Source organism: Anarrhichthys ocellatus, unplaced genomic scaffold (assembly GCF_004355925.1).
Source record: "Anarrhichthys ocellatus isolate YVR2014 unplaced genomic scaffold, GSC_Weel_1.0 scaffold5, whole genome shotgun sequence".
Classification (NCBI taxonomy): Eukaryota; Metazoa; Chordata; class Actinopteri; order Perciformes; family Anarhichadidae; genus Anarrhichthys; species Anarrhichthys ocellatus.
In genome coordinates, this window is record NW_022280035.1 from 4,321,070 (window position 1) to 4,341,850 (window position 20,781).

The 20,781-nt window shown below is 42.3% G+C and overlaps 2 protein-coding genes across 2 annotated transcripts in view; both read right to left on the reverse strand.

Annotated features, from left to right (window-relative positions):
• LOC116382376 (synaptotagmin-2-like) overlaps positions 1-17,529 on the reverse strand; it is a 54,668-nt gene extending 37,139 nt beyond the window's left edge. Inside the window, exons 1-2 of the mRNA XM_031845384.1 lie at positions 17,403-17,529; positions 17,238-17,301 (exon numbers count right to left, since the gene is read on the reverse strand). The gene's annotated coding sequence lies outside the window, so the exon portion shown is untranslated. The remainder of the gene's footprint in view (positions 1-17,237; positions 17,302-17,402) is intronic.
• A 626-nt stretch (positions 17,530-18,155) lies between these two features.
• On the reverse strand, positions 18,156-20,669 carry oard1 (O-acyl-ADP-ribose deacylase 1). The gene is made up of 6 exons (XM_031845395.1): positions 20,409-20,669; positions 20,085-20,250; positions 19,579-19,637; positions 19,377-19,489; positions 19,067-19,246; positions 18,156-18,610 (listed from the first exon to the last, which is right to left on the reverse strand). Exons 1-5 carry the CDS (start codon positions 20,442-20,444, stop codon positions 19,099-19,101), a joined length of 522 nt encoding a protein of 173 aa, XP_031701255.1. The 5' UTR covers positions 20,445-20,669; the 3' UTR covers positions 18,156-18,610; positions 19,067-19,098.
• Positions 20,670-20,781: the final 112 nt, after the last annotated feature.

Genomic DNA, 20,781 nt, shown 5'->3' on the forward strand with positions numbered 1-20,781 from the left:
AACTGCTGTGTATTTTACTGCTCTTTGTGTATGTTTACAAGATTGATTACTGTGTTGTACTTCCTTTATGTTGATCTTTCCCCTGTGATACTTTGTCTCTTCCTGACACAGAGCAGAATATAGCATAACTCTTGTTTATGAAATCTTATCCTTTACTGATTTGTAATCGCTATCAATGAATTTGGTCCAATAAATGTCTTCACAGTTTCACAGTTACTTCGAGTAAAAACCTCAAAGGCCATGTCCTGTCCTCAACCTTTATTATTGTTATTACCTCTGCCAGGAGGATCATGTGCGTGCGTCTGCGAGTGAGCGAGTGTGAGTTGTCTGTCCACAGATTGCATTATCATCTGGGTGGCCAGTTGTGGCTGTATGCTCAAGGACCTCTCGTAGATGCGGTAACTCACACTTCCTCAAAACACTTTTTACTGCCTGTTTTATACTGCCATTAACTGATTGCTGACTCCTCACTACTGCTGAGTGCATATCCCCCCCCCTCATCCACTCCTCTGCACCCACAGTGGGAGAAAACAGTTTGCACAGTGTTTGGCAAACAGCAAACAGAACTACCAGCACACACACTGCTGAGTTCCTCTTGGCTGCTGCTCTGTGGCTCACTTTTATTGTTTTGGCCGGTGTGTTTGGCTAACCGCTAACAGCTAACTGAACTACCAGTTCAAACACTGCTGTACCTCACCGCAACTCAGTGGCTGGCTCAGCGGGCAGACAGCTTGGTGAGCTTAAGTTAATATTGTTTTTGGCAAGATTGCATGACGTCTTATACGAGACTTTCAGCCGATTGCCAGCGTACATCTCCGCTTGCTTATGAGTTTGTATTAAGTGTATTTTATGAGTTCTTACAGCCCATTGGTGTCCAGACAGGGGGTTAGAAAATTGTGGGTTGTATTGATTCATTTATTCATTAATTGATTCACACAATACAGCAGTGGTTGTTGCAGACACACCTGGCACAGATCTGCACTTTATTGAGTTCCAGTGAAAGTGTGTTTAGCGCTCTGCCCAGCACCCACAGTACACACATAGTGAGGGCAGACAAAGGACTGTGAGCCAACACCCTTTAGCTGAGATCAAACCGTGATGATTCCGTACTATGTCGCATTAAGCCCAGCAGAGATCGTCTTCACTTTAGGAGGACAGGTTAAAAACAATTGTGTTGGGGCCACAGATCTATCAGCTGAGTTTAAAATGGCTGCATCAAATCAATTTCAATGTTCTGCCTGGGAGCAGTTAGAAAGCGATTGCTCCATCAGCCTCATGACACGGCGTAAACACCAACAAGAAAGAGTTTAGCTTTTGCCCCGTTTTTTTTTGTTCCTCCAGTCTTAACATCATTTCCGAAACAATAAACTTACATCACTTATTCGAACCAAGTGCTATTTTTCACAAAGCTACTGTCCATAAATCCTACTTCCCTCCGGCTACCTGCTCCACGGAGAGACCTGTGTTTATGTGCAGCAATAAGGCAATACATCATCCAGTCCCAGAGAAATGGTCAACAGCTGGGACGAACCTGCACACAATTCCAAATTAATTGCTTCCCTACTTGCCTGCCCTGTGAATGAAACATAACACTACAAACCACACTAGACAGGGAGAGGATTAAATAATATTGAGGAAATAATGAAATGTATCAATTCACTTCCTGCTTTTGACCATTAACATTACAGACACCTAAACGATTGACAGATCTAATTGTGCAATGCATTGATTGAGTTAACAGATTATTATCGTAATGGGAATAGTTGGTTGACAATTACGGAAGAGGACAATCTGTGCAAAGACAAGGGGAGCAATACTCAAGCGCCCCCAGACCTCAATGTCTCTGAATTATATGTGCTACCTGAGAGTCGTGTGGCTCTAGAAAAACAACAAACTCCCCAGGGGACCAACAAACTCTTATAAATGTCAAATAGGTTTTCGTGATGTGCTCTGCAAGCTGCAGTTTCTTTAGGACAGGACCTCTAAAATAATAAACCATAATACCTATTAAGGTCTATCGATAGTTCTCATACTGTTTTGTGAGAGCTACATTTCTGTTCCAAACCAACACGCCAATTCATCTTTTATATGATATGTAGTTCATGTTCTGATTGAATTTTATAATTTGGAGGAATGAGAAGATTGCAGTCTTGTTATGAAAATATAGACGTAATAAACTTGTCAGAGGAGGGTGGATATCCGTTCTCGCTCCTTGTAATGCGGTCAAAGGTAATGTAGGACAAATGATAGACAAGCCGCAAGTGGCAAACAGAGTGTCTGCTCATGGGGATTGTTCACCTTCACATCGTCAGTCAACTCTATTACAAGGCAGGCCCAAATTTTGGAAACCACTGCGCCATTAGTCAAACACAGATTAGGTGTGACAGCTAACCTCTCATGATGATCTCCTTGCACCACATAAAAACTAACTCTCGTTGCTGCATGATGATGTTGTACTCAAATCAGTCTTACTGCAACGTTATAACAAAGAAATAGACACTTTATTTATTTTATATGGAATAACAGGAAGACAGAACATTTCAACCATCTAATAAAGTAAGTTAACTGCAAAAAATCGGTCAAATATTAAAGAAAATGGAAAAACTGTTGTGGAAAGATTTGATCTAAGAGCATTGCAATATTTAACTGAGATCATCTGTAAAGTAGACAGAGAGTCGTTTTCAATTAAGCGCTCATTAGAAACTAAATTAGAGCTGACCTTTGAAACATACCAGCACAGGGAAGAGGAGAGAAAGGTAGACTAAATACGTTAACTCATCCATCTCCGATTGAAATTCAAATAAGAACTGCCAATGTAGTCTAATATTACATGCTATTAGCAAAAGTGCCTCCTAGCGACAAGCACGTCTTAATCACGCCAGCTTCATCTAGTCATTAGATATACAATTTAAATTGTCAGAAAATGCGTATTGCTAAATATCTATTTTCCTTTTTATATGTGCACGCTGAATTGCATGGATGTCTAGTGGTTAGCAATCAACTCAAGTGTAGTGTTGCTCAGTGCTTCTACTTCAAAAATATCTCAAGTGATCAGCTGCACAATAACAAATGAATATTCACGAATAGTAACTTGTACTTGCATTTATTTATGAATGAAATAATATTTCTGAATAAATCCCTGAAAGAAAACACAAGATATTGTTGACTTTAATAACAGACAAGACAACGTGGGGACGTGCCTGCAGCCAGACAGTAGTGTATTATCACCTGCCCTCACAAAGCCTCGTAATCACAGAGCGGCATCAACAATCAATGGCAGGAGGGAAAGAGAAGACAAGACCGATCGATGCCTGTTAGAAACACAACGATAATTGTGCACTTATCAGTTTGGAAACAGCTATCTGCTATGAATTCCTAAGATGACACTTAAGTTCATTTTCAAAACAGCCCACAAATGTCATAACAAGTTTATGCCGTCAAAGTATTGTGTCCCTTGTATTTACTGGTTTATTCTCTCCTGGTCAAAATGCTAAATGCAATTTATTGTGACGCTGAAAGTGAGATTTGATTATTGTGATCAACAACTGTTTCCCAAAATGTCCTTTATTTTCTATATACTATTCAGTGTAACATGAGCAGTTAACAGAATAGGACAATTAAAAGATCATTATTGCAAGGGTCAACGGAATCAACACCAACACAAATCTCTATAAAAAACAGTTGACCTTTTAAACAGTTCCTCTGTATAACTCCATACATGTAACAGGCCATATTACATGAGGTTAGAAGCACAGGGAAGCTCGTTAACAGGTAAGGAACTAATTATAGCACCGCCGAATGTATCACCAGGTGCAAGTGATTAAAACGTATTACTGCTGAAGAAAATGTGAACACCCAAACAGTGTCTCATAAAGAGAGAACATTTTGTTCATGAGGAAACAATGAATCAAGAGTCTACAGCCTATTTTCTTTCCATCTTTCCCAACAAGTTGGATTTCAAATCATGCAGTGGGCTGTGGACTTGCTGTTTTCCTGTGTTCAATTCATTTTTAAATAACTGTTGAAAAAAAAGCTTGATTTTGTTTGACATGAATTAGTCAGTTGAGTCACGGTGGTAGTAGTAAAGGTCAGTTACATCAGGCTGGGTGTGGTGATCTTGATGTGGGTGTATTATGATTATTCTGCATACTGCAGAAGCAAGAGCTGTCACCCAGTTCACTTCAAACAAGTTAAATCTTGTATTTGGCTATCCCTTTTATTACTGCTAAACAATCCCAGGTTTGCAGGTAGCCATGGGATTACTGCATTGCATTAAATCAGGTTTCACCGTAAAAATAAGCATGATTTCTACCTCTCACTGCATCCTAACAGATGCAAGTTAATGACCTAACAATTAAAAACCAGAAAGCCTTGAAGAAACACATAACACGGCAAATCTTTCCAGTCAATTAACAATATGTGAAATCCTACACAGCCAACTGACAGTATTCTATCAATTATTCAGGCTCACAAAAAGTACTGCACCCCCGGCTATGCAGCAGTAAATCACTGTATAGCAACCTATCTGCCGCTTGTCAGAGCCAACGGTTGCTGTGAGCGCAGGAGTGCTGAACAACATTGATCCTTAAGTCAGGGTTGATTTCCAATGTGACTCATAAATCAGAAAGTGCAGGCGAAATGCTGTCTGGGTCAAAATGTAGAAATTTAAGAAAAACACGCATTCGGTCAAAGATATCTGTAGCACCGACATCACATTTTCAAAGCCATAAGTGAAAGAGTAGTTTCACAGTGTGCACACTGTGAGCAGTGTGATATTTCTGAATCCATCTTGTGTCACTCACCTGGGCCAAAGGATGAAAAGAGTATAAAAAAATCCCTGATTAAATATTGAGCGGGCACATGACGGGACGTAAGGATGAGGAGGGTCCTTCGCCCTCGCTGGTGTTTCAAAGTGTGACCTCATCCAGAGACTAAATGTCCCACATTCAGATTTCAATAATGCAACGCCTGTGTTCTTAGGGCTAAGGGCAGGCTCGTCTGAAATCTGACTAATCGCTGACACAGCCATAGTTTCAGTTTGCAGACTTACTGTGCTATTTCTGGACAAATAAACAACGTAATTCTCCACAATATTCAGTAGCATCAGTGAAATTATCTGGCAACCCTTTTATAACATGAGAAGGGAACATTATTTTGTACAAACTGACACTTTCAAATTGAACTTTGTTTTTCCGGGTTCCTGATTTTGTGACAGTTTTGACTGTCTTCACTGCACATTTAGTAAAATTAGCATTTGCAATCTGTCAAAGGACTAGTGGCATCGATGGCATCATCCAGAAGTACTCATTGGGTGTTAGAAAATATGCAATAGTCACAACAGCATTCAGGAAACTGCATTATGTCCCAAACTGCAGATATGTCAGGAGAACAAAGTCACTGCGGGTTCTCATTATGTTGTTGATTATCAGTTATTCTGCGCGTCAAACTCAATATTTTGTCTCGTCAGTCAGCCAGTCAAAGAATGACCCGACTAATTGTTGACGTTGGTGTTTACATTTCCTGATGTCTCTGTGTGAAGCACTTTGACTGACATCTGCTCTAAAATGTTAAATGTACCAAAAATGTCCTAATAAGTGTCTTATAAATAGAACTTTATACGATTTAACATGTTTCAACTGGGTCACATGTGTGAACAATTTTTCATTCACCCCCGATTCAGTTACATTTCCCTCCTTTAGTCCAACTAACTGATTAATTGTTGCTCTCCAGTTGGTCAGACCAGTCTTGTCTTTAAGAGCGATTTGAAAGCATTTCCCCTTTAAAAGAACACTGCGCCTCCAAACAGCATCACTTGATTATAAGCTGCACCCAATTTAAAAACATTGCATCATTCGGACCAGGACCGCTGGCGCTGGCAGGGTTTAATGTGATCCAATATTGTCATTAAATAAATACTGACATATCTGTACAGGATTTTAGCTTTTGCACAGTTAGAGGAGAAATAACCCCAGCCAGAATACGCTCCGTGTTATGTGTCATAACTGCCTGATTTGTGGGTGGTTCTGCTTGAGTCTATAAGGAACAACAGCAGCCATTAAAAAACAAGTCATATTGAACTTCATTTTGAATTTGTCATTCACTAGAAGTTGTACAAACTCTACAATGCACATGTTTATAAATCAGGGGCTCCGTTTTGCATCCCTTAAATGCTCCAACATTATGGTTGAAATGAAAAGAAAGGGAGTGGCAGCTTAGCTGGCAGCACAAGCAGTTTAAAATGTGCACCAGCACATAATGCACAGTTGGTTTAACTTCTATTGCAGCTTAACTTTCTAATTTGGATTCATTTCCTCATTTTCATAATATGAAAATGGTGAGGCTGCATAAATGAAAAGAACGTTTGTAAAAAGATTCTTAAACTTTTCAGCCGCATGCAGAGAACTAGATAAGGAGAAAATGTCCATTTCAATGCATGTATAAATTACTCGATAATAGCGCTACGCAGTTTTACTGTGCTTTCAGACAGACAGCAGCACAATCAGCTAGTCCCCATAAGTCCATTCATTTCTCATAGCACTGGGGAAACCCGGCCAACGTGGTGTCGGACAGCAAGCTTGCCAGCTCAGATAGAGCCAAGCTGAGAAGTTATTCCCCTTTTTCACATACAACAGTCAGATTTCCACAGTTCCTTGTTTTCCAACCTATTAAATATTGTTTTATAAAGAACAGCTCTGTCTGGAAAGTGCAAAACAGGAAAGAAGTTATATGCAGCAGGTTCAAAGAGTCTCATCCTACAACTGTGATGTGAATATAAAATGTAGGATGCAATACATTGAGACGCATCGAGAATGATTGTGCATTCAAACTGACAGGTGAATCGTAATCAAATTGAATCGTGAGGCAAGTTAAGATTCCCACCTCGGGAAAATACAGGCGTGAGACAAGGTTATGTGCAGATGCAAATACAGCGCCACACACATCTAATGGCTCATAAGTGATGATTGAGAGTAATTATTTTTGTACCAGTCTTTACATAGTTTTTTTGGGGGGGTGAAAATCCTTCTCATCGGGCACTTAAAGGTGCAAAATACGATTATTGGGAGCTTTTCGAATGCCTCTCAATGGCTCCTGGCATGGCGATGCCTGAGCCGGCGGCTCGTAGGCAACTGTGTTAATGGTGCTAACTGCACAAGCAGTACAAACTACGGCAAAAATGCAGACAGAGAACAGTGTTAACCCGAGGGCGAATCAGGGGGTGGAAGCAACTGACGGCGTTAAAAGCTGTAACCATCATATGAGAGCAGTGAACAGTTGCGGTCGTGAGCTAGCCAGTGGGGCACAACCCCTCACAACTAATATGCACTAAAAACACTCGCAGCCACGCCGACAATGTCAACAAAGCAAGAAGAAGCTCGGCTAACACACACAGAGGGAGAGTGACTTTATTCTCTGTTCAGGTGGGTAGTTGTTTGCTACTATATTAATGCTCTGAATGTTGTATATTTTAGTAGTAGTATATTGCTCCTTGAAACAGGATTTTGAATGAAGGAATTTTACTTGTAATGAAGTTATATTATAATGTGGTATTGGTAATTTTACTCAAGTGAACGATCTGAATACTTCTGTCAACACTGGTAATAACTGTCAACACCAACAGCTGATGATGATCACTTCTATTTATCAGTAAAAAAAAAAGACCTGTCTCCTTGTTCTTTTTCCCCAATGTGGAAATGTCAATTGAATCGCCTACATTCTGTGGTCCTTGTCAATGCTAACTCCACTGTGTCCCTGAGGACAGTGTTGACAGCAACATGCTTCCTCCATGACACATGGTGTAACACATTTAAAGGTCAATAATATCCTCCAGATTTGCTCAAAGCAGGCACAACCAACTAACCCATAGAAGCCGCAAGTGCAGCACCCACCAACCCACCAACATAACCAGTTGCGTTTTGAATGCATGGCCAAGCTGGAGCTGTGCCCATGTCTCTGCAGTGGTAGGTGAGTGTTTTGTCCCTGCACCACCGTGAATTTCCTGAGCTAATTTATATTTTGTCCACTGTGTTCATAAGAAGGTCTGAGACAGAGAAAAAAAAAAACTAACTATCAAGCTCACTGTCACAGCCCCTTTGACGCATTTCAGTGAGGGGGCACAAACCAGCAATGCCCTAGATAAACGGTACCCTGCACTGCATTGAAAGACTCTCTACAGCATGCAGGTTTACATAACAGCAGACGATACACAGGGATGCACATCACTTCCAGAGCTCCATTTGAAAAAATACAGGCTAATATGCTTCTTGTCCCTCAGTTTAAAAACCACTGAGGATTTTGAATGTCGGCTGAATCTGTTTAGTCCAATGTGTCCCCAGTGTTGGGCTGGCTAAAGGGTCAAGTGTGACAGACCGCTGCTTGTAACTGGCAGACTCGAGAGGAGAATCTGAGAGTTAGGTCAGGCCTAACACGAGAAAGGAAAAGAAAAATCTTGGTGATCATTGATGGTAGCGAATAAGGGTGAACACTTTTGAAGATAATGATGAACAAAAGATATAAGTTGTAATGAAAGCATGGGGGAAGTACAAATAATAAAGCCTTGGAGGGCGGAGGTGGATATACCCGGTTAAAGAGCAACCGCCCAGTGAACGCACCCACAACAAGGTAGGGAGCATTTCATTGGTCAAAACTACACGTGCATTCTATAGTTTGGGGAATTTTGACTGGGCTATTGCACAAAGAAATTTGACGTGTCACAAACAAACAGAAACAGCCTGAGTGTGAGGAGAAGGGCTGAAGCCTGAGTGCAAGAAATCTGTGCAAGCAACAAAATATCTGAGTGCAAGCGTACATTTTGAGCAGAGCAAATTCATGCGCAAGCAAGTGCTAATTGAGTATGAGGACATGGTTTTGAGGGACGGCATTACAAAATCTGACCATGAAATCAACGAATTGATTCTCACAAATTGAAAGACCAAGCACTCTGATACACAAAGGAAAAGAGGTCTATACTAAAACAACATGGAGAGAAGTTAGACTCTGCAACAGTCGTGCTTCACCAGTGCTTCGAATTAGTGTGCAGTTCCCTCAAGCATAGAGGAGGATACAAGACCACTACAGCACTTGATATTTCTCCCCCCTTTTGTTTACCTATTTTTCTTCCTGAGCTGTCAGATATTATACAACCACTCTCATGCAAGCTCTTGGCGATTAACACAGCCATGCAACCTTTCAAAAAGCATTCTTATCTAACCAAAGGAAACACAGTGGATCTCTGTGTCATGAGGCTTTGTGAAATGATTCAAGAAAACTCTCCAGATGAGAAGGAAGATTGCAAAAAATGTATTTCTGAACAGCTTTTAAGATAACAATGCTGTGAGTGGACTTATGAAACCAGGCAAAAAGATGGGAGCAATTGTTTGATCAATATAGCACAATGAATCTCGTGCTGGTCCCAACTATTACCAGCCTTATCATGGAGGAAATAGATTTTGCAACCCTCCATCATGCTCTTGGAGACACCAACCAATTTGCAGTCAAGTCAATAATCTCTCTGGGAGAGATCGAATCTGCAAGATGTGTGCAAGTTGGCTGGTATGCACTGCCGAAACCCAAAAACAAAACAAACGTAGCTTTAAAATCAAAGAGACGTTAGACTAGTCGACGTTTGTTTCTTTTTGTTACCGACACTTCTTTTCAATGCAGTCTGACTGGAGACAGGTTTGCTGAATACAAAATGTAATCTTTTATTCTGGGGATGGCAGCAGCACAATGACCTGGAGAATGAGTGAGGAGGATGGCTCAACACTCTGTGGAGCACCTTCAGGTTTACAAAGCACCATAAGTGACCTGCCACTCACACAACTTAAGTTGTTCATTCAAGTCACAAAAAAAACTGTGGAAACGCACGGGAAGTAAAGCCTCTAACTACAACATTATTTGTTAGTATAGGTTTTTTTTCTATTCAGCATTTGAAAATAATGTTAATAAAAAACTGCATTTGTTGTACAGACATCGACCTTAAATCATATGTCAAAGCTACAAACACTAAAGCATGCTCTACTGGTAGTATGCATATTTAAATGTACTCGTGCCTGTCAGCACAACACAATTCAGTATTACATGAGCAATACATGTTTTCCCTTTTACTTAGAATTTGTATTATTTGTCATCTCTCTGTCTTACCGCATGTAACACTACTGTCAGTAGGGATTTTTCATTCTGTATGCCGTGTCCTTCGCCTGCACACTGGCCTCAAACAACTCAAAGAGAAAAGAAGCAGCCTTCATGCTGAGCACCTCACACAGCAAAAGTATTCTCCTTCCTCCTCTCTTTCCCTTCTCCTTGCTTATCTCTCTGGTTGATATTACATTCCACAGTGTTCCTCTAATGAAAAACATAAATTCTTATATACCTCTGATTTATAAGCAAACGAAAAAAGGCACAGATCACAGAAGCTCGCAGATTGCACAGAACAACACAATTATAAAATTCCTCACAACCACCGCCTGCAGTTTAACCTAATTTCAAGAAATTTCATAGTATGACACACACAGATCAATTTCAAAGCCAGCGTTTATCTAAGTTATAGTTATATTTCTGTTGATGTTTGCACCGCTTCAAGCTAATTCTCACTTGGCAAAGCTAAGAAATGGCAACTCAGCTCTCCCACTGCAAAAATCCCTTTGGGACTGCAGAGAGAGAGAGAAAAAAGAAAATGTCTCCTCATCTCTAAGATTTCAGGGGACAGAAAATATATATTTCTAGAGGCTTTGTGTTTCTCTCAGCAGAAAAAAAACTTCGGATTCTGCTGCCAGATGTCTTTCGGGGATGGGATAGGAAGGAGAAGAAATGGGGAGGAAAATACATTCAAAACCTTTGAACCAGCACATTTTAAATTCAATGAAACCCTGAAGGTGTGTTTCTTAAGACAACTGTTGGCAGTCCACGTCATTATTTAGACAGATTAAATCACTGTTCCTAAACAGGTTTTATATTACAGCTACAGGATGCACTTTGGGCTTTTATCTTCAAAGTTCAATTGTATTCGCCTCTACTTCCACTGATAATGTCGAGGTTGTAATTTAAGTGTGATTTTGTGGCTCTTGGGGGACTGGGATGAAACTGCCGTCATTACCAGCTTCCTCCTCCCTGTGCACAGAAAGGCTTGGAGCCGACACAGGGTGCATTTCAATAGCCTCTGTGCGATCCCTCAGCCCTTTTGACTAGGACAGATCCCTGCAGTAGCTTTTGGCGGACGCTCCTCAACAAAGAGCGGCGCCGCTTTGATTTAAGAATAAAAATTAAATAAAAGATACTCGATACAAACATATGGACAAACACTGAAAAACACTTTGGTTTCACAAGCATGCAGAGCTTCACCATAAAGCAGCGAGGACATGAAGGCCGGGGCATGTTGCAGCAGAATGGATGTCAAGAACTCAGAGCAGCTACAGTGATGATGAGGTTAGGTGACAGGGGTGCAAGCGGCATGGCGTGATATAGATGTGATTACCGGCCAGGCAATTTCGCCCTGGAGACAGAGGAGCTAAACAGGTTCCAGAGCTCTGACGGCACCAGTGACCAACACGCTCATACAAAATATAGCCTTGATGCATTTAATACGTGCCTCCAACAAACATTTATTCACATCCAATGGAGATCATGTCTGCACCTTCGTCAAACGCATGTGCATACCTGAAAATATATTGCTTTTATGTGTGAGCTGAACAGGCAGACGTCTCCAGTGCAGTATGTGTTTCAAAATAAAACTGAGGAGAGAATAATAGAGATTGCCTGAGAACACAAATAGCCTAAAAACAGTGGATCTTTTGTAGGAATGGCTGCCCTTTTATAAGCAGTCAGCACAATCTGACCATATGGAAAACACTGAACAAACAGCCTAGAATCTGGGAAAGAGACGACTAAATATAACAGCATCCTGCAGGATAAAGCCACTCCTCCTCCTACCTCATGGTCCAATTCAGACGCACGAGCTGAGTTACACCAGATGTGTCATATAGGAAGCTGCTTTGCTACAAATTGGATGATTAACAGAGCCGTGCAGCCAGCACTGAGGCATTTGGCTGTGGTACGCAGCTCGGTGGAGAGTGATTGGCTTTGAGGGCCGAGGGGAGCAGATGGGACGGGGACTCAGAGCTGGACCAAACAACAGAGTGAGCCTCCTTAGTCTTGCATCGACATATCACTTGTATACTGGCTTGTACTCAAGAGTGATTCAACCCACCCAAAAAAAAGAGGTAGCTCTGTTTATAGTAGTATTGCTGCCACATCCCTGCCCTTAGCTCCACCCCCTTAATATTAATTATGCAGCTCAATGCAGCACTCCAAATCCCCACTGCAGCTCACCCACACTACAATACTTGCCGCTTTCTCCCACTCTCTCTGTCTCTGTCACACACACACACACACACACACACACACACACACACACACACCACAGTGTTTCTCTCTTTTCCCTTCATGACATTCTCAACTATCCATAGGCAATGATAGCATTTTCCTCCGTGCATCACCTTGTAAACAGTGTGCTCTTTCAAGGACGAAAGACATGACTGTATCAAATTACTTCTTTCCTTTTTCAATAGATTTTGCAAGGTTAGATGATCTCACACTTCTTCACTCAGGGAAGAAAAAACACCTACACATGTGAAACACAGGTAGAAATCTTTTTTCTAAATCACAGCTTTCAGTCAAATGCACTTACAAGAAAATATGTTACATGTGTTTTCCAGCAACGTTACGAACACCAATCATTTGGAGCATCTGATACCTTTGGTGTGAATGAATACATTTACAGTAGTTACAACAATCTTTGGTTGCAGCGTGACTCACATACACGCACATATTTTCACCTTATCATTTTCAAAGCCCGGTGATGATTTCTGTGCAAATCAGAAGCAAACACGCTCTGATGTGCCGCGGCAAACACACTTAACAGCTCGAACACCTGTCTGCCAAGGTGTAATTGACTCAACTACTCCTGAACACGGCGAGAGACACAATCAGACCTTGTCACGGGAAGCAGAGAGAGAGAGAGAGAGAGAGAGAGAGAGAGAGAGAGAGAGAGAGAGAGAGAGAGAGAGTGAGAGAGAGTGAATCAGCTACATCAGCAAAGCAGAGGGAGAAGAGAAAAAGAGGGAAGCTCTCACGTTTCAGCCGTCCACCCCCCAGGCCAGCAGTGGGACGGAAACGTAGCAACTATTTATGGAAGCAGAAACAAGCTTCTCCTTCGTTTCCTCGAGCTTTCGCGTGATTAAGATGAATTTCTATCTGCATGCATGTGTTTGTGTGTGGGTATAGCTTGCCTGACCGAAAGCTGTATAAGTAATCCAATTTAAGTGTGAGGCTACCCTGTGTGAGTCATTCACGTATTCTGTGCACACTGCCTGACTTTAAACTGAATTAATGGTGTTTTGTTCTGTTTCTTCTGTAAGGTGAGAAGCCACATCAGATGAAGGTCTTAACAGTTCATAGGGATCACTATTGGTTATTCGCCCCACAGAGCATCATCAACATAATGTCAAACCACAGGCATACAAACGCCAGCTATTTTAGGGTAGGTGTTGTTTGTTTCCCTATTGTTGCCATTTCAATAAGCTCAATAAAGTGTCTGTCTATGTTTGCAAAGATGCCATGTCTGGAACAAAAGCAAACAGTGGGGCAGATGTTCCTGATGAGCAAAACATGGCCGGGGAAGACGCGATCATTCAGCTTGTATCGGGTGAAGCGAATGTGTTATACGCTTACATAATCCAGGGGGAGCGTGAATCGACTACTCCCTCTGTCTATATAAAAAAAATGAGCCGGGCAGGCGCAGGTCGACTGTTTTGAACATGAACGTCGTGTTTCCATAAAAAAAAATCTGTGCATCTTCACATGTCCAGAATGCACAACGGTGGTCTTTGTGAGGCTGCTGCTCATCAGCGGGCAGCCTTCTGCGTTGTGCAGCTCTGCTGCTGCAGGGGTCTTTTCAGTGCATGGAACCGGATGGTGAGCAGAGAACACAGCGGGGGCTGGGCACCGCAATGTACTGCAGTGCTCGTAGCTCTGCGATGCACACCCACTCTCTTCCATTCTTGCTCTGCCTCTGACAATATCTCAATCTCTCGCTCTATCTCTCGCCCATGCTTGGGTTGCTTGTCTTACATTCCCCCCTCCACTTTCCTCTCATTGCTTTTGTACGTTTCAAGGCCATTTTTCTCCTCACCCTTAAAGCTGCCTGTAATCCAGGTGTCCAACACCGTCTCTTACATTCTTCATTGAAACTACCCCTGCCCTCTGTCACTTACATGCACACTTACATGCACACTTAGAAACAAAACAAAAAAAACGCATAAATGCAGTATGATAAAGTGCCCTTTTCCTGGTTATGGAGAAGACGAAGACACACACACACACACACACTGTTATTCAGACGCATCACTGTATTTATCACGGTGTCATTCTAGTATCACCAACAGATTCTGCTCACCTTAAACATCTGCAACGTTTCATCTGCACAAGGTGTAACACTATTTTACAGTAGCTCTTCTCATCCCAATATGCAGAGTTGGGGGATTGTTGCTAACTGTAGTATGTCACAGCGACAGCCGCTGTTGCTCCGCTATGTGGCTTATACACCATCATTTACAGGGGCTCACTAAACACCCATGTCGCACAGCCTGGGACAGTGGGTGTCATACGCGCAGGATGAGCAATGACAAGCCTAGCAGCTGCTCCCTTCCCCAGAAAACTCCACAAATCTTCGAAAGAGTTACAGTACATAATTCATATAGATACATAAGAACAGAAAAGGGCAACTTGAGTTTCCCAACAGCAATCCCAATCCAGCATTTACTGAAGTACATTCTTGCACATGGCCAGGACTGTTTATGTAGTGAGGCTGAAATGCCGGGTTGAAGACGCTGCTTAAATTATACTTAGGTTTGAGTAAATCACAGCATACAGGTCTGTGTGTTCAAACTAGTCTTTCTATCTCATTAGGATTGGTTAATCTCCTCCATCTCTGACACTCGCTTCCATCTTAAAGAGGGACGCTGGCTCATTCTTATGAACATTGAGGGGTCTCATTTCCATTTGCCATTAAAGAGCAGAGGTTTCTAATCATTGCTACCCGAATGAGTTTCTCAGTATGTCGGCTGCATCCTGCAGAGACACTTTCCTGCTCGCTCTCAACCATGATGTGAAACAAAGCTTTGTGTGACAGCGGGTGTCAGAACTATAACGGCGGCAGCCAACACATGTTTTACATTTTTCTTTTCAATGACTTAACGTGACACCGCTGCCTTTCAGCGCCTCCTCAATTATTTTTAAATTGATTTCTTGGAGACGTAATGACTTGCAGGCCAGCATCGGCGGACCAAATGTATAATTCCTGTCCTTTTAATAACATCATCCTCTTGATTTTGTATTGCCACCCAAATAGACCCGTGTAATAAGGTGTCAAACCCCAATGGTTTTGCTGCAGCAGTCAATTTCATGCCACAGTTGAATGTGCCTCTCGGAGCTTTGCAATGAAAAGGAAGATGGAACAAAACCATAGCAGTGACACTCCCACCTGGAGCATATAATGGTAATACAGGTAGACAACTACAGGAAGGAAATTCTCTCAATTTTTTCTAAGGAAACAGCTAGGAACTGAGTTTTCAGCACCTCTGCCAAAACATAGTTCTGTTTAAGATGGACTGTGTTCTAGAAAAGGAGAGGTGCATGAATAATTAAAAGTGTTTTCAACTGAAAAGGCAAAAGAACAGATGTGCACAGCCAACTGCCAGCCTGTCGTATCAAATAGGGACTTTGAAATGTGTACAGCCAGACAATTTATCAGGTCATCTAAACAGACATTTTTAGTAGAATTAGCTTTGCTTTTAACTCTCATCCAATCCTCTCTACGAAACACTGGTGTGCTTCACACAATAGGAGGGAAGCTCTGTCCATGGTGCTGAAATGACTTACATTTCCTTCTCAGCCCTGCTCCTTATCCCCCAATATGACTCGGTGTTGAATAATTTAAACATGATTTAAAACCTGTAACAAGGATTAGTGAATCCATGATTGTCTTGCGCTTATATCTACTATGTGAGGGTGAAAGGTATTTCGCCTAACTGCTTCGTAATATGAAAACGCCAGCACATACTGTACTCCTCATCCTGTCTAACGGTGTTTTTACAGTGTGCCCACACAAAATACACTTAAGTCTTTCCATTATTTCCTCCCATTGTGCAGCAGGCCAGTGCTCACAGACATTTTGTACAGAGAAAACACGCACTGCCCACTGCTGGACGGTATCATATCTTCATTCACAAATGAAGGTCAGACTTCCAAAGTAAGATGGTGGGATATATTAAATGAACTGTGAATGTGGTAAAAGAAAGCCGATAATGAATGCTTACTTGAAAACAAAAACAAAAAAAAACATGCGTTAGTATGAATCAGCTGTCTTTCACTGTAAAAAAAAAAAAAAAAAACCCTTTCGTTTGTTTGAGCTTATTTTACAATAATGATGAACCATATGTTCAGAGTATAAATACTCCAGTGAGGGTAAACTATTTTTTTTCCCATGCCTTTGGTACACTGTAGTCAGTAAGCCTGGTGCGTCCAATCAGAGAGCCTACTTTTGCTGCAGGCTCAGACTAAAGGAAGTCCCAGAACACCGGATAAACAAAACTAAAACTCATCACCAGGCTCAAACGCTATCGGAGCTCATTCGATCTGTTATCCGAGTAACCCCAAATGATACCCGGAATACACAGGCACGACAACACTAAAATGGGCTGCAGCAGCGTCTTTTGGCACACTGATCTTATCAGAGAGCAGTGGATTTACAGTATAGGGGGCAAAACTTTACTTTTTATCCCATCGAGGGAACACAAACAAGTTTAAACGGTGATAGTCATCATACAGAGATGCATCGTTCTGCCTTACAGAGGCTGGATGCTGAGGCAGCTCCACTCAGGGATGTAATGGGATACTGCAGCACTAGAGAACCGTGTGCACAGAAACTTGCCTAGAAGCATCAGGGAGTCCCGCACCAACCTCCCCCCTCCCTCCGTATCTCTCTATCTCTCTGCCTCCCCCACTCTGCTTTTCTGTGAAGTCTTTATAATGTCAAAAAATATATAATACAAGTATTGTGTAGATATCTCAATGTGAAAGATGGCAGATAAGCCGGAACATACCCACAAAAAACACAAAAAACTACTTCAGAAGTGTAAAAAAAACCAGCATGCTTGTAGTAGTAGGAGAACGTAGCTGCTTACCTTTTGTGCAGGTTGCTCTCCGCCGGTCACCGTGCTCTTCCCCTTCTCCACAGGCTCCGAGACACTTTGAGATAGAGAGAAAAATAATCAATCTTCTCTTACTTTCTCTTATTTCCAGTTTCAGAATGAATAAGTCAGGAGTCTATCACAGCCCTCTGGACACACCTTTACCCTGTCCTCGTGTAAACTCTGCCACATGTGCACACACAGACACCCATTCAAATGCACCCCAAGACTGGAGTACACAAATTGATAAAGATCTGCTCAGGGGAGGGATGAAAAAACTACACACACTCACACACCGCAGTTTTTTTTTTTTCCTCCTTCCTCTTGCCCACTCGCTCTGCCGCTTTTTTCCTGCTGTCTTTGCCTGCACTGCCTCCTGATTGGCTCAGCAGCTCTTCAATAACATAAGCTCTCTTCTTTAATTGGAGGGGGGCCAGTTGTGCGGTGCACCAGAAACCCTCCCGCCCAGCTCATCTCTCTTTATACCCCCCCCCCCTCTCATAAGTGCCCGTAGAGAAGAATGCTGAGCTCTGCAATTTCATACGCATCGAGCAAAGAGAAAAAAAAAAAAGGAATGGAGGGCAGAGGGGGGAGGGGGTGGGAGAGAAAAAGGAGTGAGAGTGGGAATGGGGGAGAGCATCAGCGGCGAAACCAGTGTACCGCAGTGGGACAAGCAGAAGCTGCATGGGAACAAAGACGGAGGGGATATTAGATGGGGTGAGGGCAGATTTTGGATTTGCACAGTCCAACCAGCCGCAGCACGCTGAGGGTGAGACAGCAGGTCGGATATTGAGGGAGATTTCCCCGCACTCACTGCAGCGCAGCTCGGTGGCTCTGCTGCAGTGTGGAGTCTAATTGCCAGTCAAAGAAGGGGGATGGGGAGGGAGGATGAGGAAGAGGAGGAGGAGGAGGAGTAGGAGAGGGGGTTGGTTGCAGTGATGCTGAAGTACAGTCATCCAGCCAACCATGGATATATATGAGGGAAATGGGCAGGCAGCCGCAGTGTACAGCAGTAAATGCCTTTTCCTCATGAATTATTGAAGGTGCCCCAAAGGAGAGTGGGAGGGTCGTAGACGGCAAACTACTGAGCCTGTTCAGAGTCTCATTCCTACTGAGGTTTATGATAATTATTCACACCTGAAGTGCAGGTCGTCGAATCCTTAAATGAAGCCCCCCTTCAATTAGATTATTTAAACCAACTAATGCTTTGAATCGAGATTGTGCAGTATCAGCTCTCTGCTTCCCACTTCAGTGTTGAAAGGCTTTGCCATGCCGGGAGAAAATGGATGTGGGATTGACTTTGTGGTGTCAGGTTCCTCTCCACTCTCTTTCTGTGACTCACATCTGGTACCGCCGATGTGTCCCAGCTGCACCGGAGTACAATACCCGAGCAGATCAATAATGGATCACACAATACCTCAACCATCTACAGAGACTACAATGAGCACTCTAAAAGTTATAGGATATCCATAAAGAAACGCAAATACACTGTTTGCTCAATCAAGGACATGAGTGCCTGTTGGACAAATGAGCAAATACAGAGACGCCCGATATTATAGGCTCAATATCCTGGTGTAAAATACCATGTGACGAGAAGGGACAGGTGAACAAATCCCAGTATCATCTGGAGTTAGCGACAAATTTAGATCAGCGTGTTGCGGAAGCGGCCCTCATCTTATCAAATAGCTGAAAAATAGTGATTGCGGAATAACAGATTATCAGTAGAAATGTGTCCTCATGAGAGATTGGCTTATTTTTTTGTGCAAAAAAAGACAGTTTATTTTTGTTTCAATGAACAAGATAATACAGAAACGGGTGCATACTTGTAATGACAATAAATGAGCTTTTCCGTCAGTCATCTGCGCATGTTTTCTCTCTTCACTGTGGTCTCTTCTTTCTCAGGGAGGCTGTAGACGGTGACGGAGATGTTTGTGCGTTTGAAGACCTGTTCCAGTATCTCTGACACTTCACTCCACTGCAGTCCATCCATGCCACAACCAATACTGTCAGAAAGAGAAGAGCAAACACAAATATGGTCACATCTGCGATGCATTCATTCATTGAGCAAATTAGTATTTCTCCCTTGAACCTGGTTTGATTAAGTATCACCAAATGACCGGAAATGATACGAACCGAGGCATTGATATTCTTGTTACTCCGTTCACCACGCAGTGCGACTTCATATCCTCAAGGCTCTGTGTCAGGCTGTCATAGGTGGGCTTTTGTCTGGCCTTTTTCTTTGTGATCTGCATTGAAATTACAGGAAAGCATTCATATAAACTGCAATATTAATGTTACATTGAGAGTTTGTATAGGAATCAATTCTAATCTTTACCAGATAGTAGATAAAACGTCTGTCTCTTCTTAACACGGCACACTGTCCTGTCAGCTTTTCTGTAAGGAGATTTAAAAAAGAAGATAGTATTCACATCAGAATAAGACACAATACAAGCTCCAAAAGCCCTTAAACCGCACTGACTCAATGGCAGACAAGTCATTACAAAAATCAATGCTGTGCAGGAAAAACGTGCAACTGTTTACTTTACAGTTTAGTGACTTGAGATCCTTCAGTTTCCAAAGAGAACAAATATTTTGAAAAAAAGAAAATGTGACAAATGCTTAAGACATTCAGAATATGTTCATATATTCTGATGGTGCAGCCATAAAAGCATCAAAGTGTGATACAGAATATACAGTATATGTGATATTATGAAGCTTTTATTAGCTAAAAACAAAGCCAGGTGTCTCTGTGCTGAACAAAAAGATCGTGTTGAAATCAATGAGCCCAGAATAAAACATTTCCACTCCTGCTGAATTTTTTATTAAAAAGGGCCGACTCACTCTGTTCCTTTAACTCGTCTACCCCTTTGAACTTCTCCTTGAACGCCACCGCTATGCCTGCCCCCATGCGGCAGTCCTCGCTGATGCAGTGGGCCAAAGCCTCGTCCTTGGGGCACGAGAACAGGTTCCCACTGAGATATTTCAGTCTCCAGCTGTTTTCTGCAGCCTAGCCAGGAGGGGGCAGCATTGCAACGCGTGATGAAGCAGAACGACAGAACAAGAAATAAACACTGGTGTGTGGTGTATGTCAACACCAACCATTTTAGCGCACGTAAAACCAAGACAGAATTTTGTGTCCCCCCCCCCTCCGAGTGTAAGCTTTACCTTAATGTTGACAGGTTTCTCAGGTGGAGACGACATTGACAACAGTGATTATCGCACTTGAGCAGTGAGTTAATTTGCTGTCTTGAACACACATTAAAGCAACTGCTAGAAGACTTGTGAGCGAGCTTTTCATGCGACAGGAAAGTGTCTCTTTTAGCTTCCAACCCGGTATTTGCAGGTGGCCGTTTTAATGGTAAATAAAGGCACTTTCGGTATGCTCTTTAGCTCAGTGGACTAGTCACGAAGCAGCAACAGGAAGCAGCTTTCAGTCTTCTCGCGAGAAAGGGGCGGCACCTTGTGAATAAATCCACGTTTACGGATGATATTCTGCACAAACATTATATATTAACACCAGAATTGAACTACCTATTTG

Excerpts from the sequence above, each read along its gene's own strand:
- oard1 (XM_031845395.1), bottom strand. The coding sequence starts at position 20,444 with ATGTCGTCTCCACCTGAGAAACCTGTCAACATTAAG. Across the intron at positions 20,251-20,408 it reads AGAAACCTGTCAACATTAAG|GCTGCAGAAAACAGCTGGAG; the intron begins GTAAAGCTTACA and ends CCTCCTGGCTAG. Across the intron at positions 19,638-20,084 it reads AGACGAGTTAAAGGAACAGA|AAAAGCTGACAGGACAGTGT; the intron begins GTGAGTCGGCCC and ends ATCTCCTTACAG.